The 27584-nt window shown below is 36.6% G+C and overlaps 2 protein-coding genes across 5 annotated transcripts in view; one reads left to right on the forward strand and one right to left on the reverse strand.

Moving 5' to 3' along the window:
- Window positions 1-23774, forward strand: part of myripb (myosin VIIA and Rab interacting protein b) — a 146976-nt gene extending 123202 nt beyond the window's left edge. For 2 of the 4 annotated variants that reach the window (XM_053487994.1, XM_053487995.1), the window contains exons 9-16: window positions 87-243; window positions 611-1236; window positions 2631-3596; window positions 9856-10044; window positions 13792-13953; window positions 17044-17127; window positions 17611-17667; window positions 21390-23774. In XM_053487994.1, the coding sequence (XP_053343969.1) occupies window positions 87-243; window positions 611-1236; window positions 2631-3596; window positions 9856-10044; window positions 13792-13953; window positions 17044-17127; window positions 17611-17667; window positions 21390-21455 (2307 nt within the window). In that variant the 3' untranslated portion in view covers window positions 21456-23774. Of the gene's footprint in view, window positions 1-86; window positions 244-610; window positions 1237-2630; window positions 3597-9855; window positions 10045-13791; window positions 13954-17043; window positions 17128-17610; window positions 17703-21389 lie in introns of all 4 variants that reach the window. The other 2 variants (XM_053487997.1, XM_053487996.1) reach the window with 2 other exon arrangements.
- Window positions 23775-23826: 52 nt separating this feature from the next.
- On the reverse strand, window positions 23827-26992 carry prlh2 (prolactin releasing hormone 2). The gene is made up of 3 exons (XM_053488177.1): window positions 26744-26992; window positions 26035-26262; window positions 23827-25494 (listed from the first exon to the last, which is right to left on the reverse strand). Exons 2-3 carry the CDS (start codon window positions 26219-26221, stop codon window positions 25277-25279), a joined length of 405 nt encoding a protein of 134 aa, XP_053344152.1. The 5' UTR covers window positions 26222-26262; window positions 26744-26992; the 3' UTR covers window positions 23827-25276.
- Window positions 26993-27584: the final 592 nt, after the last annotated feature.

A 27584-nucleotide genomic window follows, 5' to 3' on the forward strand; every position in this document is an offset into this window, starting at 1 on the left:
ATTGCCCTGACACCCTCTCGCCCATGTTTGACAGTAGCATTGGGTAATTGTATTCCTTTTTGTAATTTTATTTTTGTTTAATTTAGAGATCCCTATCAGCGCTGTCCCTGACTAGTGATGATTCCCCAGACAAGGTGTCTGAAGCTACAGAAGGGCCAAATATGGAGATTTATTCAGCTTTGCGCAGAGAGTCAAGAGCATCCATTTTGGGCTGGAAAAATGTGGACCGTCTGGACAACTCCAGTGAGTTTGCTGCTCCATGTGTGTGTGTGTGTGTGTGTGTGTGTGTGTGTCAGGCATGCATACAAGCATGTGGGGGCCATACAATCTGTTCAGTACTGTACCATTTAGTTGCTGCAGCAAAATCTTAACAAAATGGACTAATAGCCGCATCATTTTTTAAAATGATTTTCAGGGTGTCTTTGAATTCAGCCCTCTGTAGGTTGATACATTTTGACACATTAACCATTAACCAGTCCATATCAGTATAGATATTCAGCATGTTTTTTTCCCATTGAGATCTGATGTCTTTTCAGTGTGGTTCTTTAAATTTATTTGGAGCAGTATATAATTTGTGTGTGTGTGTGTGTGTGTGTGTGTGTGTGTATAGGTGCTTCCTCTGTTCTTCAGTCTCCAGATGGAAACTGGATCGCCTTACAGACCTCTCAGCATTCCCGGCCGAGTTTGCTAACCAAACGGAAGAGCTTGGTATTCAGTGTGCTAGAGAAGGAATCTGGGGTGGTTTCAGCATATGACGAGATGGGATCAGATACAGAGGAGGAAGCAGAACATGATAGCTGGGGGCTTGCACTCCTGCAGTTTCGCCAACGTCTGTCAGAAGAAACGCGATCATCAGATTCTCAGCGAGACACAGAGCATTATCCACCTTTAACCTCACCCTCCTCGGGTCACTTCACCAACACAGAGACTCTAAATTCAGATTCTGAAAACTCTACAGCTCCCCCTACTCACACAAACAAACTAGTTCAAAATGTCACCCAGAGAAACAAGGTTTCACCTGAACCCTACCTGCCCTATGAGCACTATGGGCCTTCTGTTAGGCTGTCGCACTCACCAAGGCTTGGCACTCTGGATGTTAATTTTAACCCTCAGGTGGTTGGAGACAGCAGTGAGGGGGAAGAACAAGCCGAGCAGATACGAAGGTTGCGACGTAGAAAAAGGAACAAACGCGAATCAGCAGAGCAGAGTCGTGTGCAAAATTCACTGTGCACAGGGGTAAGAGAACTGGTCCTCAAATAGTATGTGTAGATATTGTGTTGTGTGTATGTAAATGTGAATCACTCACTCAGTCACTCATCTTCTATACCGCTTTATCCTGTATTCAGGGTCGCAGGGGCCTGGAGCCTATCCCAGGAGACATAGGGCACAAGACAGGGTACACCCTGGACAGGGTGCCAATTCATCGCAGGGCACACACGCATACACACACTCACACACTACAGACAATTTGGGAACGCCAATTAGCCTAATCTGCAGGTCTTTGGACTTTGAGAATCAAACCCGGACCCTGCAGGTGCAACAGGCGACAGTGTTAACCACTACACCACTGTGCCACCTGTGAATGTGGAGTGTAATTGTGACTCTCACAATCTCAGCAGCTAATTTGGAATCTTAATCTTACCAAAACTTCAAGCCATACAACATTATGCATAGAAGTGTTTCAAGTTAAACCATATATCTAACTGTGAGATAACTAATACTTTGTAACCGTTATGCAATTCTGTATCAAATGCCACACAGTATTCAAAAGGTGTAAGCTTTCAGGTTGTCATTATTTAAGTGGTTCTTAATGGCAGAATTGTCTTTCCATTTTTTACATTACACTTTTATTCAGAGTACCTCACAATTCCGGGTTAATAGAACTCAATGAGGAAAAAAGTGACATTTTTAGTACTAGGATTCAATCTTTGAACCCGCTGATCTCCAGGAGTAGAGCCTTAAATGCTGAGCCACCACTGACCCTAAATTTCCTGCTTTACACCTTTTTACCCATTTACATGTTCTTTCTCTAACATAATTGATTCATATTACGATTGATGTGTCTCTTTAGTATTTTTTTTTTTTTTTTGCCACCGATAAAAGTACAGTTAGACTGTATACTGAAACAGGAATAAGAGCATGAGAAGAGCTCTAAAACTTGGGCCAAAAATCATAGCTGCAAGGAGGTTATTGTGACTGACGTTTTCACACCACTAGGTGGAAGTGCAGGTTAATGATTGACTTGACACTGTGGTCACTATAGGAGTGCACTGTACTTCATAACAAAACAAAGTAAAAAATTATGCTTAAAATACAGCGACCTAATTTAGTCTTACCGAAAGCCTTTCCCCAATACTTACATACTGAGAACATACTGCATTTCATATTACAACCGATTTAAAGATGCCCTATTAGTGAATCTTTGTCTCTTTCTTCCTAGCTTCTGTCTCTTTTTTTTTTTTGTTTTGTTAAGTAACTGTTTAACTTTTAATTAGAAAAAAATAACAGAATGCATTATCTACCAACATCACAGGTGCTTAGGGTAAACACCTGAGAGATGTTGCAGTTAAAACTTTGTTTATTCCTTCACATTTAAGCTATAACTAACTTTTCTCCTTGTGCATATCTAGGAGAATGGGACTCTTCTGCCCAACACCTTCCTGATGAAAGGACAGGATCATCAGGAGACTCAGTCACCTCTTCCACCTCCCATTTATCAATCTACAGACACTGTGACCCCACCCAACCATGTGACCTCCACTGCCATGACCTCTGAATTTGTGTACCAGAACGCAGTAGCCTCCAACCCTGTGCTCCCTGGTCAACTGACAGACCAATCAAAAAACGAGAGTTTGGCCCATGATTCAAGGTCGCAACTATCTAAAACACTTGTCCCAATCTGTAAGGAGGAACTGAGCTCTTCAGATGATGAGCCAATCCGAAAAGTCATCGATAGGCGAGGCAATGGAGAGAGGGAGGAAGAAAGTTATAGGGTGAGACAGAGAGAGAAAACAAATGAGACGCAGAAAGAGAGTCCTTACAAAATAGACATGGAATGGAATAAAATGAAAATGGAAAGACTGGGTGAAAGATGGATAGAAAGGCAGATTAAAAGTAAGTGTGAGAAAAGTGATGTGGTGAGGCAGAGAGAGAGGGACCAGAAAAGAAAAGAAAATGCTGAAGTGGAAAAACATCAAGGCTGGGACAGACAAGAAAAGACGGAGACAAAAAGGCATGTTGAAAGGAGTTGGCAAGTCAGACAACTGGATAATGAATGTAAGACAGAAAAAGAAGCAGAAAATATAAAGTCAATAGAAAAAGAGGCACCCATGGACACTCGAGTCAGTGGGTTTAGAATGTTAAGGGACCTACAAGACAGCAAAACTCAGCAGATGACAATAATTCCTGATGGTGGTGTCAATAGAAAGAAGAGTGTGGAAGAAGAACACAGTGAGAAAGGACATTGTTTGACTGAGGAGAGTATAAACAGAGGGTTGATACAAAAAAGGAAATCAGAGAGAGGCTCTATAAAAAGAGCAGAAGCACACAGCCAGAGTGACCTGTCTGACCCAGAGGAGCAAACTTCTCCAACAGAGGTAAGCAGGAAAAACACGGAATTCCAATGCACTTCGAAATATTGAAATATTCATTACTAGCCTGACTTACCTGACTTCAATTGGGCAATAAAAGTATGTTTGCGATTGGAGGCATCAACTAAACATTTATGTATGTGACTGTAAAAGTCTTATTTTCTTTAACGTGAAACATTGACATTCCCTTTAGAGTTAAATATATTAAATATAAAAAAAGAAATATTAAAAACTATAGTGCAAGCAACGCCTCAAGCAATAAACTAAACAAGCTTGATTTTTGTACAGTGTAAAGAAATTTCCACAGTGCACATTGACAGAAGGGCTTGCTCTTTAGTCCATTCAATTCTGAGTGGAATCCAAGAAAATTGCAACTTTCTTCAATCATCTATTCATCCATTCATCCATATACCCTGGATGGTGCTGTATCTGCTTTTTCTTTGTTTTGTTTTGTTTTGTTCCTGTGTGTGTGTGTGTGTGTGTGTGTGTGTGTGTGTGTGTGTGTTTTATTATTTAAAAAAGCAACATGACCCTAAATACATCATACACTTTTGTCAGTTCTTCTTTTGATCACTTTTTATTTTTTTACTTTATTTTTTATTGCTTGTTTTTTTGTTTTTGCACATGGCTTCTTGCGTTACAATGGGAATTGTTGTTCTACCTTCCCTTTTTTCTTTTTCTCCTTCCTCTTCTTTTCCATTGTCTTTACCTTATATTAATTTAGCCCTTGTTTGTGTTCTATTTTGTTTTTTGTTTTTTGTTTTTTGTGAGTATCACATAAACAGACAATTCCTGTGCTTGTATTCTAACTGACATATTTAGGCTGTTTTATTCTAAACCAAATTAAAGAAGCTCAATTATCAATTATCCCTACTATTCTATCCCAGGGGACTTGAGGCACAAGGCAGGTTATACCCTGGACAGGGTGCCATTCCATCACAGGGCACAAGCACTCACATACTCACTCACACACTACGGGCAATTTGGAAAGACCACTTAGCTTAAGCTGCATGTCTTTGACTGTGGGAGGAAACTGAAACACCCAGAGGAAACCCAACAAACATGCAAACTCCTTGTACATAGACCAGAAGGGGAACTCAAATCCTCAACCCTGGAGGCATCTGTACTGTCACAAGGCATGCACCTAAAAACTTAAATACTATGTTATTCTGTACATATAACAAACTAGAGAATATCAGACGCATCATGCTTGCATGTGTATTTGTCCTTCTCACCCAGTTTGCGGAGCTAGCTGGTAACCGTGTTGAGATATGCCAGACTATAATTCTTCTTTATTTAATTAATTACAAACTTAACAGTTGGGTTTTATACCTCTCCGCTGGAAGGTGGCATGTTAGAAGAAAAGAAACACAAACCTGTGAGTGTGGTCCTGCTGGGTATTGGGATGGGTTAGAGTTAGAGAAAGAAAAACAATTCCAAGGGGATGAGGCTGGTCATAAGCCAGACTTTTCCTGACTTGACCAAGGCCACCTATGTATTGGGAAATGCTTCTTCATCTGTGCTACAGCCCCAGTACTACAGCAGATAGCACTGTCTAACAGTGTTTCAACAGGGTATTCACCACATAAATATACAGCCCAGGCAGGGTAGTTTGTCTAAGTTAGGTTGGTATTGGATGAAACTAACTAGGGAGTGTCCCTAGATGAGGTGTTCTCCATGAGGTCAGTTAAATGCAGAGGTGGGTCGAATAGCCAAAGTGTGTCCAGCAGAACAAATGTAAGAAACTTATCATTTTAAGCCTCTAGCTTATTTGCTAATTATATATTATAACATTGTAACAGCTAAACTACCCGCGGCATGTTTCCTTTGGTGTCGAACACGCCGTGTGTTTGTGTGGCCATGTGAGTACACGTGGTTATTGTTGCTACGTCTGATTCATGAAACACAGTCATGTTGTAGATCCATTGGCTGCATTTCTCTGCCAAAAATAAAGAATATCTAATGGTAGAATTAATGGTTAGAAAGGTAACGAGTCGAGTGTAGCTGAATGTAGCAGAGTAAGAGTAGTGTTCCTTCTTCACAAATCTACTCATTGCCTCACTTGCAACAGTGTCACATGATTTAATGTAATTGTCTGTGGCGGTCAAACATCAGTTGCAGATGTGAGGTGAAGGAGCAAGTAAAACAGTAAATTTACAGTTTTTACAAAATTACATATGTATGGTTTGCTTGTCTTTTAAAGGGGTCATCCAGACACATTTTTCATTAAATGTTAATGATCTTTAGGGTCCTAATGAAAAGTTTGTTATATATTTAATTAAAAATTCTCAATGGTTGTGTAAAAAAAACACTACTTTTAACTGGTAAACACTAGCTCTGTTCTCAGCAACCTATTTCCTTTACCATGTTACCATGTTCCTTTAAATGCTTATGATCCCTGCTGAGCCCGCCCCCCCAGTTCTGTTGGGCGTGTCTTCACAACACACAGGGGTATAGCCACGGGAGTGTAGTCCAGTGCGGGCAATGCTTTGGACTGCATTACCCACAAAGCATTGCCCACACGGGCAATGCTTTGTGGGTTATGCAGTCCAAACTGAAAAACGCTGGAATATAGAGCCTGAGCCTGTTTTCTTAAGTCGTTTTTGGTTTAATTTAAGTACGGAACCTACGCGGAAGTTTGTAATATCGCCTGACAACGCAGAAATTAAAAGAATGGACATGCATCGACTCAATTTGTCTTTCTCCTGACTGCATGGGCATGAATTAACGGGCTGTTACGCTGCCGTGAGCAACAACAACAAAAGTGGAGAAACTTACTGAGAGAGATACGGACGCGATGTGTTTACTGATGTGTTTACATGACTTCTTAATCTTTGACAGACATCGTTATAAACCATCTAACGTAACAAAGTTAAGCATAATATAGTTTTCCGACTACGTACACAGTTTGCAACTAGACAATCACCTTAATGCATTGTTTATTATAAACGGGCGATTAGGGATTATATAGAGACGGATGTACACAGAGAAGAAGCCATAACCATATTCTATGAGAGTATAAGTGAACTTACACTCCGCATTCATCGTGATTATTAAAAAGGCGATCTGCAAAGAGTCATAGTAAAATAAATTACACTCACCGAGCCTGGTGAAGATGAAGCAGGAACACAAAGTTAGTACAGATCCACTTTCAGGAGCAGCTTTGTAGCAAAATCTGCTTTATATTGACCCGCATTTCTAAAGCAGTCTGGTGAAAAATGATTAGTGCAAACATAAACGCATTTAGGTAGATCGGCGGGGACGTTAGCTTCAAAAACAAAATTCAGCCACTGCGTCCTCAGCGGCTCAGATGTCGGTAGTGAATGACGACTGCTGTGTTCGCTGTTATACCCAACAACTGTACAACACACTCGCTTAGGCGGAATTTTGCTCCAGCGGCGAAAAACAATGGCCGACAGCTTCTTCTCACTCGGGCGGGTCTTTCCTAAAACACCAGTGTCAATCAACTAGTGTAGGAGAGGCCTCTTGTGGTGTGGCGTCACAGTGACAGGCATTTGCGATTGGCCTGATTTCAGAAGGGGCATGTTATTGTAATAAATGAAAAGAAAATCACTGGGCGGCTCTTTATCATCGTAGAGTGGTTGTGTACGCACTCTCCTAACACACAGTTTAGTCCAAACAGCTTAAAAAAGTGCATGTAGGCCTGTATGACCCCTTTAAGAGATTTAACTTAAGTAGACATTTTGGGTATCTATAGTTTACTGGAGTAATTATTTTTCAGCCAACTTTTTACTTTCACTCCTTACATTTTCACGCAATTATCTGTACTTTCTACTATTTTATTTCAGCTTGTCATTCAAAAAACATACAAACAAAAAAACATCCGGATAAATTGCGCCATCAGGATGGAGCAAATTTAAATGTGGTTAGATGAGAAGTATAAGCATACCATCCCGACACCCTATTGGTTGGTACGCGATCCATCGCACCTGCACATGACGTCTCGTCACACACTCCAGCAAGGACGTTTGAATAAAATAGCATTTTTGATTGATAAGGTTGTGATAAGTAGATGAAGATATCCGTGATAGACTCAAGATTCGAGCGAAATGTCACAACCAATCACCAGCGAGGAAGGTAAAAGCAATGATTATATACAGTATATATATATATATATATATATATATATATATATATATATATACAGTATATATATATACACACACACACACACAATATATATATATATATATATATATATATATATTTTTTTTTTTTTTATTATTATTATTATTTATTTATTTATTTTTTTTATGAATCACTTGGATTAATTATTCATTCTAACAGCACTAATGTTTATTGTAGACAACCATACAAGGGTAATTGTTACTAAGCCTGCCCTGAGTACACTAATTTTCTTGTATGTTGCCCTCACAGATTCCTGCAGCTAAGCTTGGATGTACATTTACATTCCAATAAAGGTTCCCGATGACATGCCACTGAAGTTTAACTTTTTGCACCATTAAAATACTTATAGGCAACTAGTTATCATATCTTCTTCTCCATGAAACATGTTAATGCTCAGTAGTACACATATATGGTTCTTTAATGTATTTGCATTGTACTAAAATGCATTTTTTTTCAATTGCCATATACGGTATCCCAAATCACTATGGCCGTTAAAAAAATAGAACAAAAAAAACAACAACACATTTTTTTTTTTTTTTTATGAGGTGTTAGTGCAGTATATAGGCCCGTGGCACAGCCTAAGCTTTTATCCTTAATGCTTTTACTTTTATACTTTAAGTAGTTTTGAAACCAGTACTTTTACACTTTTACTTGAGTAAAAAGCTTGAGTTGATACTTCAACTTCTACAGAAGTCTTTTTAAACCCTAGTATCTATACTTCTATTAAAGTAATGAATGTGAATACTTTTTACACCACTGCCTGTTGCTTAAGCCCTTCAACATGATTGTTCTGTATCATTCAATAAGTAACTTATTGTCTGCCCTTAGGGGTTTGCACTAGGTTCTTTATGCGAAGGGGTGCAAGGTACTTCAGGTGATTCCTCCATTCAGATGCTAACGTGTGCATACATGTAGGCACTTTTAAATAACATTGCTTATGAACAACCAAAAAAAATTAACAGGATTAATGAAAAACATAATAGCATTTATTTTAGAAGCAATTTCTTTGCACACCTTGTGGGGAAAGTTATATATTTGAGGGGAGAATTGGTAAAGAAAAGGAAATTTTTGTAGTTTTTGACAATCGTTAGAATTTCAGGCCGTATATCCAAAGCCATATATCCAATAGGTTCTATATTACATGTGTGTGCTTTTGAATATTTTGCTGCATCTTTTTTCTGCAGGTGGCTGAGCCAGAAGTGGTACACTCATTCTGGCTTTATGTAGATTTTAAAAATATCAGCTGAAAGGAGATGCCGCTTTTATTTACAAGTGTGCCTCCAGAGCACACAAACCCACATGAGCACATTTACTTCCATAACTCTACTCTTCTCCTTTGAGAAGGCTTCACTTCTTCCATGGATCAAAGCTTTAGGCTACCATTAATTGATCACTGGGTAACATCATATCACTCTGTCTTTTCACTTGCATTTGAAGAGATCATCAATATCATGTTACTCTCCATCTGCCTTAGTCACTTACTTAATGGACCACTGATTTTGTTGTATTAATCAAAGCTAACATGACTTTGATGCGTTTTGGGATGTCTTGGTTACTGTTGAAAGGAGCACAGGATGACTCTTCCCCTTAATATTCACATTCAGATCCATATTCTTTAGACAATGTGGGCAGCATTTATTTGTGAGGGGTGTTAGCATCAGTGTTGACGTACTGCTTCTTCACACACATACCTGCCTTATGGTTTTATTTATGCCTGGGACTGATGTCATCGTGCCACCTTCCACTGTATCACCAAAAGTGTATGAGCTTCTGTGAAGCTTCGCTTATTCTCTTTTTTGTTTTTAAAAACCTTTTTGCTCTCCTTGAAGCCTGCAGGTTATGCATGAACAGCAGTGAGTGTTAATGCGCATTTTTATGTTTGTGCAGGTGCTTGTAAAAATGAGTGAAAGTCCTAAAAGCTTTTAATGATGAAGAGCTTTCCTGTTCAGTGCGTATAGTCCTGGGCTACATTTGTCAAGAATGTCATTTTAGTTTTTAAAAATAGTATATCAGGACAGTTTAATATTGTGAACAACTATGAATTTATTAAGGCATCGATGTGTAAATAATGTGTTTTGTGTAAATAATATTTTTTGTGTGTGTGTCTGTATGATAGAAGTACTCCGCTGCTTCCCTATGCAGCATCACCACAGAGGTTCTCAAGGTCCTGAATGCCACAGAGGAATTAATTGGGGAGGCTGAAGGCAAAGGTCATGACCCCCTTGAATCCCCTAATGTGACACCACTTTCTTCTGGCTCAGACAACAAAAAACTGGACCACCATCTTACCAAGATGGAAGAGAACGTAAGGCCGAAGTCAAATACACTGAAGTGAATCAGTTAAAAGTTCAGTTTAACTGAATCAGTTGGGATAAAGAAATTGTACATGGGGCATGAGTGTGATGAAGAATACAAATAAACAAACAAATAAACAAAAATAAATAAATGAACTAATTAATTAATTAATTAATGTTAATTTCAGACCTTTGTTTGCCTTTTAAAAACTGAACAGAAAAACTGACCAACAGGGTAGGTTTTTGTGCATGTGACACTTACTCATATCTGGGCCGGGGGTAGCTCAGTGGTTAAGGCATTGGACTGCGGTTCGGAAGATCCCAGGTTCAAACCCCACAACCACCAAGTTGCCACTGTTGGGCCCTTGAGCAAGGCCCTTAACCCTCAACTGCTTAGATGTGTAATGAGATAAAAATGTAAGTTGCTCTGGATAAGAGCGTCTGCTAAATGTAAATATCTGGAATGACTGTAGTTCAGGTTAACCATTTTAAAGATAAGCTGATGTGGTGCCCTTACTTTTTGAAATAATGTCAATCATAAAGTCAAGTATATAACATCAGTTAAATAAAATCAGTGTAAATTCACAGTTTTATACACATGGACAAAATTTTTGGCCCTTCCATTAAAAAAAAGGAAAAAAAACAACAACATTTGCTGAAATAACTTAAAACTGACTAAAGTAATAAAAAAAGTATTGAAAATGTATTAATAAAAATCAGACAATGCGTTTAAATTGTGGTTTAACAGAAGCTTGAATGAAACTAATGAAACTGGTCCGGTCAAAAATGATGGTACACTTAATGTTTTCTTGCACAATCCTTTGAGGCAATCACTGCAAACAATCTTCTGCACCTTTCGAGAGGTATTTTGGGCCACTCCTTATGAGCAAATTGCTCCAGCTGTCTCAGGTTTGAAGGGTGCTTTCTCCAAACTGCATGTTTCAGCTCTTTTCACAGATGTTCAATAGGATTTAGATTAGGGCTCATAAAAGGCCACTTTAGAATAGTCTGATGTTCATTCTTAGCTCTTCTTGTGTTTTTAGCTGTGTGTTGGATGGTGTGTGTTGCTGTTGGAGGATGCATGACCTGCGGCGAAAACTAGGCTTTCTGACACTGGGCAGCACAATTCCCTCCAGAATGCCTTGATAGTCTTTCAATTGCTTTCAATAGTGGAGTCCTCCTCTGTCATCTTCCATTAAGTCCAAGATCGAACAATCTTGATGTACCTTGACCTTGAAGTTCACCTCTAATCTCTTTGGAAGTTGTTCTGGGCTGCTTGACTCCCATCATTTGTATTATCCGTCTCTTTCATTTGTCCTCAATTTTCCAATTGTGGCCAAGTCCAGGAAAGTTGGCTAAAGTCCTGTTGATTTTAAACTTCTGAATAATATGTGCAACTGTGGTCACAGGGTCATTCTGTGATTGTCAAGGGTGTTCTTTCAGGCCATGCTGTTACATTCATGAAAATATATTGGGCCCCATGGCTACTACCCCGATTTCCTATCGAGGGCCTTTTCATGTAATTTACAGAAATGGCTACTGAGAATTCTTTTTTTTTACCTGCCATTTCAAGCCCTCTTTTGGTAGACTTCCACCCATTACTCCACCACCTTCAGAACATGCCAGAGTGCTCACTTTTAGAGGTTAAGATTTTGGATATTCTGATTAGAGTTTACTTTTTTCAGCCACCACAAAAGTCACTCTCGAATTTGATTATTTTTTTATTCTCTTGCCAAAAATAGCTTTCATGTTGTCATGTACGATGGGTAGTATTAATATATCAGATTATACACCTGTATATCTGGTTTATTTACTCTCTGAAGAAATGGTCATGATGCTGGAGATTTCATTCCCCCCTTTTGAAAGACAACTATTTCCTGTCTTACTTTACCTCAGAATTTATGGCGTTCTATTCAGTTTCTCAGAGAACCCCTCTATCCTTTGGGAGACGTATAAGGGATATTTTAGAGGCTTAGTTATGTCCTTTGTGCAGGCCCCTGCAACCCTACTGTATATAGAGAAATATTAAGTGAGTGCGGCAGACTTCTGGTTTTAAAGATATAGTTAAACATAGTCAACAAAGGGTCTAAGAGAATGTCTATAGCCCTACTAAATTCTGTAATATCGGCCATCCATCCAGAAAGTGCTCCCTCACACTGTTGGGGAGGATTAGACAGGTTTAATAGGTCCAATCATCTATTTAAGACCAAATTCTGATCATTTGAGAAGACTTCTTACTGTTATTCAACTTTTTCAGCGCTTTAATCACCCTGCACTTATGCTTTCTCTTGAATGCCAAGAAGGCATATGACCGGGTTGAGTGGTCATATCTATTCTACACATCAGAAAAAATGTACCTGGGAAATATTTATTTTTTCTTTTTATTGGTTTCCCTTTAGAAACTACTTGGAAATACATATAACACCTAAGTATAGTCAAATGTTTAGTGCCAACTTCCCTCCTTGTTTGGATGCCATTAAAACAGACTTAGAACGCTGGCCTATCTTGCCTCTGTCCTGGTTGAAAAGGACTTCCATTATTAAAATTCATTTTCAACCCCGGAAATCATTTGTCCTTTACAGATGATCCAATGATTTCTATTCTGCTATCTAAGAAAGTTATCAAAGTACTTAAGTACTCAGTTCCTTTATTTGGAATAAAAGGATACAATGTTAAAAGAGGGCAAAACTCCGAATAACTGTTTTTTAAGGGGGCTTAGATGTTCCAAGCATTAGATCGTATCAATTGCCTGTTCATCTTCGGGTGATCTGATCCTTCCTCAATTTGTCTCGATATTGAATCCTCCCAGTTTAAATGCTCCTTATGGAATCTGTTGTTTGTGAACATTTTCAAGTCTGTAAGGGTCTTTTGCACCAACCCCAATAAATACAGTCAGAGAATGGATATTGAGGGTTGTGCACATATCACTTCTACTCTTACTCCCATCCTAGGTAATCCAGACTTTCTTCCAGGCTACCAAGATAATGGTTTTAAAAACATAGTATATGCAGGGTTTACCAAAGTTAGATGTATTTGATGGCTTTTTTTTTAGATGATACAGGAACAATATGGGCTACAAATAGACGTTTTATAATTTCTGTTGCAAAATTAGTCGTTTCGAATGATACCTCTGCTGTAGAAAGGGCTTTATCTTTTATCTTCACAAGAATCCAAGAAGCGTATAATTGTATTTTATAAATTGTTAATCCCAAACTCCTCTTTTATCTCCCATGCTACTAAGACAGCTTGGAAAAAAGACCTAGGCCTTCTCTTGACGACACTGTTTGGCAGGAAGTCTGGAACTGGATAGAAAATGGAGCTGTCTATCTGTTATCAAACAATCTATTCAGGTTTAGACCTTTTAATGATCTACTTGTAAGATCTGGGACTCTTATTTAAAGTTCATTGGCCCTTTGTTATCTTTATCCATACTGCAAGTTTTTCCTAGTCCACTGTAGGAATACTATTCTTGTTTGCCCACTTATTTTTTTACTTATTTATTTGTCTGTTTTCTTTCTTCTCTTTTTTATCCTCCTGAGCTCATGTATGGGCTGAGTTAATGCAATAAATACATTGTTTAAAAAAAGAAATGCTTGGTTTTCATTAGTCAATTTTTATCATTTAGTTATTATTACTTTTGTCAGTTTCAAGTTGTTTCAGTGATCATTGTGTTTTGTTTTTTTCTTTAACAGAAGTAAGTAAATACAAGTTTAAATATGTGATCTATATATGTGTGTGTGGTATATATCTCTGTGTAGGTGTACTTGGCAGCAGGTACTGTGTATGGCCTGGAGGAGGCACTAAGTGATCTGGAGGAATGTGCTCGCAGCATCAGCAGTTCCACTACTGAAAACGAACTGGCCTTCCTGGAGGATCAGGTGGCTACTGCAGCTGCTCAGGTGCAGCAGTCCGAGCTACAGGTGTGTATGTGTGTGTGTCCACTTATGTGGGTATGTTTGTGTGTGTGTGTGTGTGTGTGTGTGTGTGTGTGTGTGTCCAACTGATAGGCAAACTTTAATAATAATCACAAATAAAAAGATCATAAAATTATGATTTTATTCTAATTATAAAAATAATCTTTAATTAAAATTCAATACTTATTGTAATGACGTGGGCCTTACGAGGGGCAGAACCACACAAAAATACTCTGCACTGTTCAGGACAGGCAGATCTGCGGGGTGCTACCTGGCGGGGTTCTGAACAGGCAGAGGCGCGGTCATCTAGACACGGGGTTGCTAGGCAACGCCGCCATAAGGCAATCAGCATGGACACACTGCACCTGGCGCCATGTCTATTTAAAGGTCCTGATACCTTCGCATACCTAATCTGCACTGGCAGCTCAGTGTTGGCCATGATAAGTGTTTAATATGCATTATTTCAGATTTTAAAATCTCAGATAGATCTTGTGTTAATAGAATCTAATGCTAATTCTAGATTTAAAAAACAAATGCATTCTTCTAAAAAATGGAAAAATAGAGAAAAAAAGAAAACGTGTAAGATGCAATAAAATTAAAAAAATGCAAAACTGTTGATTGTTTCTTATAAATAGTGTAAAAGCAGTATACAGTGAAACCTTGGATTACGAGCATAATCCATTCCGGAAGCAGGCTCGTATTCCAAAACACTCGTAAACCAAATTAAATTTTCACATAAGAAATAATGGAAACTCAAATTATTTGTCCAAAAAAACAAAAACATAAAAATTATTAATAAATAAATCCAGACAGATAAGTGTTTCCTTTTATGCGCGCAGGTGCTGTGTGTGTGTGTGTGTGTGCGCGCCCGTGCGTAATTTGACATGCCAGTTCACAAAGGAGAGAGAAAGAGAGAGAGTATGAACCGGCATGGTGTCAAATTATGCGCGCGCACACATAACGACAGGCTGAGGAAGAAAATAGGTTTTTAAACTTCTAATAAAAAAAAGTAAAAATAAATCCCAACAGATAAGTGTTTCTGTTTATCTATGCAGGCGCTGTGTGCTTCTGCAGCGCAACATAGAAAAAAACATTGGCTTAGTTGTGATCACATGATGCTCGGCGTCAAAACAAGAAGCGTATGCATGATACATGATACTCGGTACTCGTAAACCAAAACAATGCTCGTTTTTCAAGTCAAAATTTATTACTAATTTTTGCTCATCTTGTGGAACATTCGCAAACCGCGTTACTCGCATTACTAGGTTTCACTGTAATTTAAACATTCAAACGAGAAACTCGTAGCAAGCAATTAAAAAATGGACTCCATAAATCAAACAGACAAATGCTATATTTTGTGATCGTAATTATTTACAAACTACTCTGAGACTAGTGAAGGGAACATAAATTTACACTATATACACAGTGAAACACATTTCTTTTGACTTCTTTTGTAAGTCAGATTACAGTCGGTAATTTCCTTCCCATTTTCAGTTCAGTTGCCTCTTAGACTAAAATGGTGGTGAAAATCACACAAAAAGCCTATTCAGAAGTAACAGGGAGCAGGAAGTGTCTCTTTGGCTTTTTGCAGTCTGCTGGCTGCTCAAAATTTTGTGACCTCTGGACGCAGGATATGTTTAAAAAGTCACTGTCCCTACATTTAAAAAATGTAAACCCTTTGATGTAAAGTCTGCCAAATGCCTAAATAAACATCTCTTGATTGTTAGTAAATCAGCTCTCTGCTTAATTTTTTGGTAAATATAATTTTTCTAAATATTGAAATATATCATGATGGCAAATGCAGGAAAACCAGTGATTTTGCTAATGAATTAAGACCAGTGTCCTACAAGAAAAGTTAGTAGTTGTAGTCTACAAGAAAAGTTTTTGTTATAGACAGCTATGTGTGTCTGTGGACATAAATTTAGCATAATTATTAAAAATTCAAAAATGGCATTCATCTTCTTTTGCTATCAAATGTTCATACGTGCACAATTGGGAAGCCGTTGCCCTCTGCTTGCTCATCTGGTAAATTTCATTCATAATTTTTTTTCTCAAACATTTCATACACATTTTTTTCTTTTGATTGTGTAAAGCTGCTTTGCTACAGTGACAATTGTTAAATGTGATGTATAAATACAATTGAATTGAATAAATAAACCTGCAACTGTGTTATGCAGCAACATAAATATGCAGCTTACTATCAATAAAATATTTGATGAAATTCAATTAAAAATCTAACAAACATATGTTTTGATTGTGTTTTTGTAGTAGTGTGTATGGACAGGACTATTTTTTTTTTTTTTTTTTTTTTTAATATTAGGGTGCTTGGTGGGTTTCCTCCCTGTACACTGTCCAATAACATGCAGATTAGGCTAAATACACTGAGATTTTACCTATGCATTTTTTCACATGCATACCGGTAACAGCACCAACAGTGGAAAGTGAGCATCCTTGAGCTCTTCACAAGTATAACAGCTTAACTTTCAATACAATGATAATCTTATATAAATGAGAAAGAAAATTAAAACACAAAAACTCACAGTACCTATAAGTAAACAGTTTTATAATGCTTTACATTAAATCAATGTGCAAAACGCATTAAGCCAAAATATAATAAATATTATTAATTAATTATTATTATTATTATTTTTTTTTTATTTAATTAACATACCAAAGTAAGTTATTGCTTTTTACATTTATTAGATCTGTCAATATAATTATTGGTGGCTAACAGATTCAGATTAATTCAGACAGGCTTTCAATTCATTATAAAATGACCTTTTCAAATTGATGGATATCATAGTTACCTACTGTGTTCACACTAAATATCAGTTTCCTGTAGAATTGTAAAGTATTTGCTCTTTAAAATGAGGAATAAATTACTGACTATCTATATGGTGACAGTAAAAGCAGATTATCTAGTCTGGTTATTCAGTTGTCCAGCTCACCATTATTAGACCAGATGGAAAGTACACCAGGCATTTTTTTAATATTGTGTGTCTGAGCAAAAGAGAACCTACATAATATCTCTGAAATGGTACTTAGATGCCAGACATAGATGCCAGCTTGTTTTTTTTTTTTTCTTGTTTTTTCTAGATCTCAGACATTGAGGCAAGAATATCAGCACTTAAAAATGCTGGCCTGAATGTGTCAGTGTGCTCACGGTTTCCCAGGCTTAAGGTGAGTTTTGTTAATACTTTGTCCATTTATAATAGGCAAAGAATATTAGTAACATATTATTGATATAGATATGGTTAGTGATAATAACATGTCATAATGGGTAAAGTAAAACAGTTAGTGAGCACATGAATGTAAAGATTTTTTGACATGGAATATTACATGGAAAATTGCAACAACCTTTTTTTTGTTTCATTCTTTCTACATTAATTCTTCATTTTATCCAAATTTGTGTAGGATAGTTTTAAATCAAATCTAAACTTATAGCATTTTGATGTTATCATTTCCTAGAATGCAATTTTGCTTTCTTTATGGTGTTTAACTGAGACAAGTGGTTAAGATTGGAAATTCAAAATTATATAAAAGCTAATTATTTCTAGTTACAGGGAGGCAAGTGCTTGAGATGTTAGAATGCATGAAGTATGGTTCTTTTTACTGGATATATTTGAATGCATGCTTATATTACCCTAATTGTATATTGATTAGCCACAGACTTTGGATTCCTCACGTCAGCAGAGAAGAAAGCTGCCTGCTCCACCTGCCGTAGGTACAATAACTTTTCTGCATGTTAACGGCAGGTTAGCCAACTGGCATGAATTTGATCACTTACAATTAATTAAGAAAGACAGTGTTTACATTTTGATGCTATTCACACACATTTTTCCCATAGTTATTCCATCTAGCATATATCCAGTAACATGTTTTTGCAGAAAATCCATGCGGCACATTGGTGTAGTGGTGCAGATTAGGCTCATTGACAATTTCCAAATTGCCCATAGTGTGTGTGTGTGTGTGTGTGTGTGTGTGTGTGTGTGTGTGTGTGCTTTGTGATGAATTGGCACCTCATCGAGGGTGTACCCAGCCTATCCTCTGTGATTGTATTTGGAGTAAAAACCCATTGCTTTAAAAAAATACATTCATGGCCTCAGGTACACTTAGTGTAGTATTATAGACATTTTCATACCAGTATGTTTTAGTAGCCATTTTTATTGATACACCTGCTGTTACTCTTCTGTTTTTCCAAGTTAAACCTGCTAGCCAGCAAAATATTTTGTCCTATGAATATGCTCCTTTTTTTTTACTGACATACACTTGTCACATTTATTTTTTTGTTTAAAAATGTATGTTTAGAGTGTGTAGTCTGTAAAACAATCTAATTGAACATTTAGAAATCTAAAATATTTTAAATGACCCATTAATAAAGAAAGAAGAAAATATACAAATATTTTACATGAAAATGTAATGCCTAAAAATGAGGTGCCTAAGATTTTCATGTAGTACTATATTTTAACAGTTTCACAAGTTTTTTCCAGAATTCTTATTCCTTAAAAATTCCTTTTTTTAAGTTTTGAGTATTTTTTGTTTTTATAAAGCAAGAAATATCGCAATCTGATTAAAAAAATAGTTTGTGCATGTTTTCTTTGTGTCACAGGAGTGTTAAAAAGCGTAAATGCCACAACATTTTGTCATAATTGTTTGGGTGTAAATTATGTGTGATTTATTTTTTTCCAGAAGAAAAATCACTCTATCTCCCACAGTTTTGGCACAAGGGATATTCCTTCAGTTTTATTTGTGGTCATTGAAGTATGCAATTCACTATCAACAATATGTTGGTTGAGTTTTAATAAAAACTATGAAACTTTGTGATTTTGTAATGAGTCAAACAGAAAGTATTGGCAGCAACTTGGATCACAATAAAAAAGAAGGCTTAAGTTTTGATGCACACACATTTTTTTTATTACAAATTATAAATTTAATTAAAGAACATTAAAAACAATATGCTGTAAGTAATACTTAAACATCAGTTTACAGCAACATCAGCTTTCTTCTCTAACAGTTTTAGTTTCACTTCAATACTGTACAGTACATGGCAACAGCTTCCATTCATAGTACAGGAATGAATAATATAACAAATAGCTTCCCATACACAGTGCATTATTCTTATGTCTCTTGTATACAGATCGCTTGTGCATATTTTAGATTTTGTAATGTTGAATGATGTAATTAAAACCTGGTTAGAAAAACATAGCATGCCTATTATATACTGTACAGTAGGTGCTTCTTTTTAATAACCAACAGCTGGTTACGATGTTTTAGGCTGGTTTGAAGAAATGCTTTAAACTATAAAGCAGTGTAAGTATGTATCCAATGTTGTAAACATTAAAGCACTTTTTGTAAGTCGCTCTGGATAAGAGCGTCTGCCAAATGCCTAAATGTAAATGTAAATGTAAATGTATAAATGCAAGTTAAAATATGTGTAATATTCTTACACTTGCATGCTTGCACAAAGTCAGGGATCAGAGTCAGGTGTATGATTAATCAATTCTACCAAGCAGGTGCTAATGATCATCAGTTTCATATGTAGGTTGAAATACAGTCATTAACTGAAACAGAAACTGCTGTATAGAAAGCTTAAACCTGGATGAGGAACAGCCAAAATCTACTATGGTAAAATGGTAGAAGACACGTTTCATGTTCAAAACTAATCACAGCAACAAGATACAAGTTAGTCATACTGCATCAGCAGTATAACTCTCCCAGGCAACATTTTCAATTAAGAAGAAGTAAGAAGTTTCAAGATGTGCTAAAGCACAAAGTAAAAGGCAGTGTTAAGGACAGTAGACACAGATACTGCAGATGAAAGACATTTTGCTTACTTCCCTTTAAAATCAGAAAATGTTCAGCACTGCCATCAGCAAAGAACTGGCGGAAACTATTCTGACCAAGGTGTACCCATCTATTATCCAGAGAAGTCTGTCCAGAAGTGGTCTTCATGGAAGAATTGTGGCCCAAAAACCATACCTCTAACATGGAAACAAGGCTAAGCAAATCAACTTTGGCAGCAAGTGCTATGGCCTGATGAGTCAAAATTTTTAATATTTGGCAGTAGCAGGAGGCTGTTTGCTGGAGGTCTGGAGAGCGGTCAATAATAAGTGAAGCACAGTAAAGGTTCCTTGCAGGTTCGGGGCTGCATTTCTGCAAATGGAGTTGAAGATTTGGTCAGGATTGTTGGTGTCCTCAATGTTAAGAAATACAGTACCATCAGATAGGCGTCTGATTGTTTCCAAATTTAATCTGCAGCAGGATAATGATCAGTTACAGTACATCCACAGAAGTGGTTAGTTCTGCAAGATAGAATGATATGTAGAAGAACCTACCTGCAAAATTTCTTCAAATACTGTGTGCAAGGTTACATAGAAGAATTGATGTCAATTCCAGTTTTGCGGGCAAAAGGTGGTCACACCAAATCCTGATTTCCATTCTTAGTTTACAGCATTTTTTTATACCTCCCTAAAACATTTACACAGTACTGTACACATACTGTATATAATATAGTGAAGTGTTCAGCAGCACCTTACCAGTGATACAACAACTTCTTTTACTACTTAAGTTTAATATTTGTTTCTTTGCTAATATGAGCTTATGCACCTATTCCAGATGTTATTTATAGTCTTACTGTAATACTGCTAAACTAGTTAAATGCTATATCCAGTATAGAAAAATGTATCTTTTCCTTTTATTGTTGAACATATGATGATGAGCTCACCACATCATCAAAGTAATCATGTGTCAGAGCACGTGTATGTGCGCCTGTTGATCAATCAATAAGATCTTTCCCTCAAGAAAATCAAAACCTCCCATTCCAATTTCAATGATGTTGGACAGAGTGTTTCGAGCTGTTTTTCCCCCCAAATAAGCTTAAACATTTTAATTATAAAAATAAATATAGAAGGAATATGTGTTAAGGAAACGTAAGAAGAAGAGCAGCTACAGTAAATGCGCCAGTATGAGTGTGCAAGTGGAACACTGTCCATTAGGGAGACTGAATAAGTCAATAGTATCCTTTTCCCACTCTCTTTACTTTATCTTCTCGTTCTCTTTTATCATTTTTTTTCTAAAGATTTCCCTTTTAATTAGTGTTGTTTCTCTTTTGGTCTATCACAGATAATGGCTGTTCTCCATTAATCATTCACCGTTAGCTGGTGCTTCAAATACATACTATATTTCACTTATAGTGGATAAGATACAGTATTCTCTCAAAATCCTGCAATCAAATTCAAAAAGCGTTTTGTCCAAATTATGTATATCTTAATTTATCTGTAATTGAAATATTGTTTTTACAAAAGAGCCTAATTAGTGGAATTACATTACACTCATGATAATTCTTTTATTTCCACCTTCATCAGACATGGGTTTGTGAATTTCTACTCTCTTGGAAACCACTATGTTAAAACACGTTTCTTTTTTTCTTTCTTTCTTTCCAGAGAAGTCTGAGTCGAGATCATTGCAGCCATGATAGTAACAGAAACAACCTCCATCCTGATCTGTGAACCTCAACCTCATCTAGCTCCAACTTGTCATTTCCGCCTACTGACCGAAAGGCCAACACCAGTGCCTTGTTCCAAATATCTTTTCCTATTCAACTCCTCAGCCATCTCTCAGTCTCACACGAATATACCAATAAGGAAGAAGGCGTGTTGTTTTGGCTTCTATGAATACAGTTCCCATTTTACCCCTCATACCTCAACCTGAATCATGTTGGGATTTACAGTTGTTTTTTTTTTTCACTTTTTCATTTTCTTTTGCCACAAACTCTTCTTTCACTGTTGGATCTCTGTCCAGACGCCTGAACATTTGTAACCAAACAATAGAATTTCACTACACTTCTGTAGCTTCGGCTCCCAGGGACTCACTCTTTTTGCCTTAAAGGAGTCCACAGCTCCTGTACAAACCATTACAGAGAGTATATTCACAGAGATGACAAATACATAGAGTTCTATATATATATGATTTTTGTAAATGTCACAGTGTTGAATATTCTGGAAATCCCTTGCTGAAGTGTTATAGGTGTTTCAGTTCTGGTTCTGTGTGGTGACAATGTGTCAAACAACTATTGGGTATGTTTTGTGTTCCCAAAAGTGGCCAAACCTTTTTGCTAAAAATGTTAAATGTGTTAAATGTGTTAAATGGTGGAACAAAATAATACTACTGCAGGACATTTTTGAAGAAGACATGTATAATTTTATGATTTTTGTTTTATTTACATCTAGTTATGTAACACTTGTGTGGATAGTGATAATTGAGGCTAAGGGGAAAGGGGAATGCATTCAAAACAATTATTTAAAAAAAATATTTAAACCCCTTCTTTCATTGTTAGATAATTGTTCAGATAGTATTGATCATTTGACCTTTTACTAAGTGTGTGTTGTCAGTCATGTGCATGCTGTGATACAGTGTCTATTTTCCGGATCAGTATGGAAGGCTACACTTCCACAAACAGGCACATACATATATGCACTTGTGCATCCACCTACCCCGATCTATATGTGTGTGTGTGTGTGTGTGTGACCAGCATATTTTACCTGTGCCCAAATCAGATTGGACTCTCAAGTGATCTACTGTAAGTGTGTGTATGCCAAATATCAGATCATATTAGAAGCATGGTTATATGGTTAAAGAGTGCTGTTGACTTTGCTGCCACAATATTCTCATCCCAGTGACCCAGAGCAGTGTTCAGATGTGTTTAAACTGCAAAATTACCCTTATTACAGTCCTGATTGTGTGGACAGTGGATAATTACATTCCACACTGATACATACCACTAAGAAACTTGGTCAATAAATCTATATACGTAGAGTTTGATTTTACAAGTCAATTAGTCAGTATGTACATAAATTTAAATAGAATTGCTCCAGCTTAGACAGTGCATTAGTACTGTATTCATTTTAAAGATAAATATGTCCTTTTTTGTTCCATATCTAAATACAGCACATTGCATTTACTTGCTTTGCAGTTTCTAGTTTGAATCAGAGTGCATAATAATTCCGGCATTATTCAGAAGCTGTGGAACAAAGGGTTAGGACCTTGCTCAAAGGACCTTGGTAAAGGACCTTGCTCAAAGTCCCAAAAGTAGCTGCTTGGTCATAATTATTAGAATTAAATTTCAATTATAGTCTTCAGGAGAGAAAAATAACATGACAATTCGCATATCATACTACATTATTAAAAGAAAACCGTTAGGGCTTCTGGATATGTAACTACTTCTTAGGACCATAAAGAGGTTCTTGTAACCATATCTCAACCTTTTGAGGCTTGCACTTTAAATAAAATGAAGTAGAATTTAAAATTGCCCCCCACAATTTCCGTAGTGAACTACAAAGCAACAAGCAACTGTTTTTTTTTTCTGTAATCTGTGTTTGAGACATAGAGCTGTGACTCAGTCAGCAAGTGATTTTTAATTAAAATTTTCTTAATTCCATGCAAATTGAAAAAAAAAAATTAAAGCAAAGAATGCAAATGATTGTCGCCTGTTAATTCATTAGATCAGTATTATAGTGCAGGTTGTTTGATCTACAGTATGTTTTACCCAAATACAACCATATTTGAAAGTAAAAAATGAAAGAATAAAGAAATGTTAACAAATTTTACAGCAAAGAGTACACTACCATTTTGTACTAAGCCTTAACATCCTGGAACATCCTTAACATCCAAGAAGCATCAACTATTGAGGTCACAATGTAGTCAGTTCCCCATGAAATAGACTGCAAGCGACATGATCAAATTTCACTTTATAGTGTGAATGCCAGGTAAAATGTGGTTAGGAAGTTACAGTACAATGCTATATAAATACACACACTATGATAAACATGACAGGCACTTAACATGTATACTCTTTAGCTATATGTGATAGATAATGAAAAATTGGAGGTAACCTTACGTTTTGTTTCTTATTAGATTAGCATTTACTGTGATATTTGTAATCCAACTCTCTGGTCACAGCATAGATTTGTTACCTCCAGAATTCAGTCATGATATCTTGAAACGCTTACAGTCCCAGTTTATTATAGTATTTTTTTTAAGTATATTATTCAGTAAATATAGTGAAGATAATAGAAAAAGTATGTAGTCATTAGAATGAGTAATGTACATATCAGGGGAGGTTAAATAGATACATCTGTCTTAGATATTTATGTGTTTGCCTGAGGTGGTTTGTCAGCATATAAATTTGGAGACATTATACAGGTGGGAAAAAAAAATCAGCACTCGCTGTTATAATAAATAAGACGTTCAGTGAACCTCATGCTGTAACAACTCAAAATCTACATAGTTAGCTTAAACAGCAGGCTTAAAGCAGTGTTAGGAAAATAGATATAAACTATTAACAAAATCACTTATTCAATTTTAAGTATCGCACAGTTTTATTGTTTAAGTGTCTTTATGGTTGCAGATAAAAGTACAAATTTCCCGAGAAAAAGCACAGTCATGAAGTAGACGATATTTTTTTACTGTAAAATAGCATATGTTTTAGTCATATTCATGGTGTGTTAAAATGACAAGAATTATCAATATTACATGTTGTGTACTACACATTGTGTCCAGTTTCTAATCATGGTTATCTTGGTTTTGGAAGAGAAAATGGGAAGGGCAAGCCTGTAAACTGTACTTCATTAAGCCATTGTATTTTTGTATAAGGTAAACAAAGATCGAACTATGTTCAGATTTCCAACTGCCAAATTTGTTCTGATTGAAAAACAAAATAAATTCGGATTGACAAGAAGAACATGTAAATAAAGCGTTTATACTCATCATTCACACTGAACGGTACTTTCCTTTAAATAGAAGTTTAAGTGATTCATTTTTAAACAACCAAATGACATGGTCAAGCTTGCATGTGTTTAATCATTCAAGTAGGAATATAGATTGCATTGATGCATATGTACAGTAATTCAAGCAATAAATAAAAGTGGAAGATAAGGTGAAACAAATTACAGACTTGAACATAAAAATTAAAATCTGGTAAAAGGAGACAGAAAAATAATCAATTATAATCGATTATAGGGCAAAATTGATCATAAGATCCTTACTACTGTACTTAACGACCCTTTATAGTAGTGATAACCTTTTATTACATATTTAAAGATTTAAAGTGGTTACATATAGTCAATGCACCTTTTATTCCGTGAAAACTTTTTTTGGACAGACTTGTTTTTTCAACAAATATGAATCTTGTACATTCATTCATTTGACATATCATTTGTTATGCGTGTAAGATTTCATTTACTTAGTTTAACAATTTAATAATGTACAGCATAGTACTTTTACTTCATTAATCTACCTTATATCTTGGTGAAATTAGCTGCTGGTCACCCTTCTAGTAATAACATGATTCTTCTTTGGATTTATGCACTTCTGGATAATAGTCCGTGTTTGGAGAAGAAGCTCCGCTGCGCACGCTCTCAGTGTTTCTGAGTGCACTGTGCAGGAGTAGTAGAAGTGCATGCTGTAATGGTGCACCACTCTCGCGCTTCCCGAAGCGGCCGATGGGTCTCACACCGCGACCCACATACCAGAACGGATCGATCTCAGGGCCTGTAGTTTAGGGAAAAAGAAAAGGGAAGAGACGCGAGTCATTATCAGTACTCACTCATTCTTACTTATCTTCTATACCACTTTAGGGTCGGGGGGAACTGGAGCCTATTCCAGAAGGCTTAGGGCATGAGGCAGGGTACACCCTGAAAAGAGTGCCTGCCATCGCAGGGCACAAACACCACACACACAGTTATTCACACACTACGGGCAATTTGGGAACGCCAATCAACCTAACCTACATGTCTTTGGACTGTGGGAGGAAACCGGAGTACCCAGAGGAAACTCACCAAGCACGAGCAGAACATGCAAACTCCATGCACACAGCGACGGGAATCGAGCCTGGTCGGGAATTGAAGCCGGACCCCAGAGGTGCAAGGCGATAGTGCTAACCACTACACCAACGTGCATTAATCAGGAGTCCAGGTCAAATAATATATTTCTCAAATGAGACCTATAGGCCTGCTCGCATGGCTTGGTGTGTTCTTGTTCTGTGCCTAAACATTAAATACATATCTAATATGACATTAAAATTTTACGTACTTCTGTTGTCAACATTGTGAACGATGCGCAGATCTTGCTCGACCGTGGTGCATTCCACACATGTGGCGCTTGTTGACAGGATGAGAAACGCCACAATCACCACCGACAGCCAGCACAGGCGAAAGAAGCGCGGCTGATTTTGCTGAGTCCGCACAGACCGAGACGCAGGACCAGCCAAGGGTAGCATTCCGGAGAAGTACTGTATGGAACACTCTTCTATTAAATAATCTATAAAATATCAGAAAACACTTATTTTTTTTAACATCACATAGTATATTAGGGAAATACAGATGTGAATACATTAAACATGCTGAGTTCCTTGGCATCTGCAAACATCTGCCCATGTTTATATTGTCATAAATTTGCTTTAAACTGCAGGTACACAACAGTTAAGTTGTAATTCTTTAGAATACATACACTTTTTGTTTTTTCAGCATGACATCACAGACTAAGAAAAAAAACAAGTAAACACTGACCACTAATAAAAGGATCTACATAGACTGCTATACATTATATGTTCTATTAAAATTATTTAGGCATTTTCTGGCTAATCAATAATAACTTTATTTATCCAGGGTATCCACCTACAGTATAGTTGACATATTTTTATGAAATAACAGTACAGTGTATACAATACAATGTGTGTTAGACCCACTAATTCATAATTGCAAAAACTTATCAACAATGTCCATAATATATTTGAACTTACCTGTATGTTAGGATGTTTGCCCTTCAGAGACAGGTGCTTTATAGACTGTGTTTTTCTCCTTAGACCAATCCACAAAACTACAGCTGTTGCTTTTATATATCAGTGGGTCTGTATAATAACATGCTCAAGGAGGAGTCAGATCCTGCGTACATCACTCACACACACACACACTCACACACACGCACACACACGTAAATTTCCCCCATCAGTTTTTTTTTTCTTCTACCATCCACCCACTCATGTTCTATATTGCCCTACAGCCCTTAAAAAGAACTCGGAAAAGAGGAGATTTTTTGTTTTTACTTTTACAATCTTTTATTTACACTGGTAAATATAATATAGTAATATATTACAATCAGTGTAACTCAGTATATAATTGAATAAAATATTTATATAATTCATTAGAAATATAAACATTGAATAGTAAAGTAGATCATGGTTGTGGTTATTCCATTGGTTAAGATTTGATATAAAATGGTATTTACCATTTAGTACTGAGAACAGAGCCCTCACTTCACTTTCATAAATGCTCTTAGGCTCTTATACAGTACTTATTGGACTGACTCAGGAGAAAATTGACGTATTTAAAACCATTAATAAACACCTGAAAATTAAAATCTACATTTAAATGAATGACAATTTTATGATGTTCGGTTAAAAAAAATTAAATAAAAACAAACTGCAGCCAGGGACAATGTATAATGTATAATATATAATATATAGTGTTCCAAGTGTATATAAATGTATAACACTTTCCCTCTGAAAGCAGAGAGGGCATTCCTGTGTGACCTCTGGGTTTAAAAAGCGGATGCAATGATTCCATGTAAAATCCTCCATTGGA

This window comes from Clarias gariepinus, chromosome 26, assembly GCF_024256425.1.
Source record: "Clarias gariepinus isolate MV-2021 ecotype Netherlands chromosome 26, CGAR_prim_01v2, whole genome shotgun sequence".
In the NCBI taxonomy this organism is placed as follows: Eukaryota; Metazoa; Chordata; class Actinopteri; order Siluriformes; family Clariidae; genus Clarias; species Clarias gariepinus.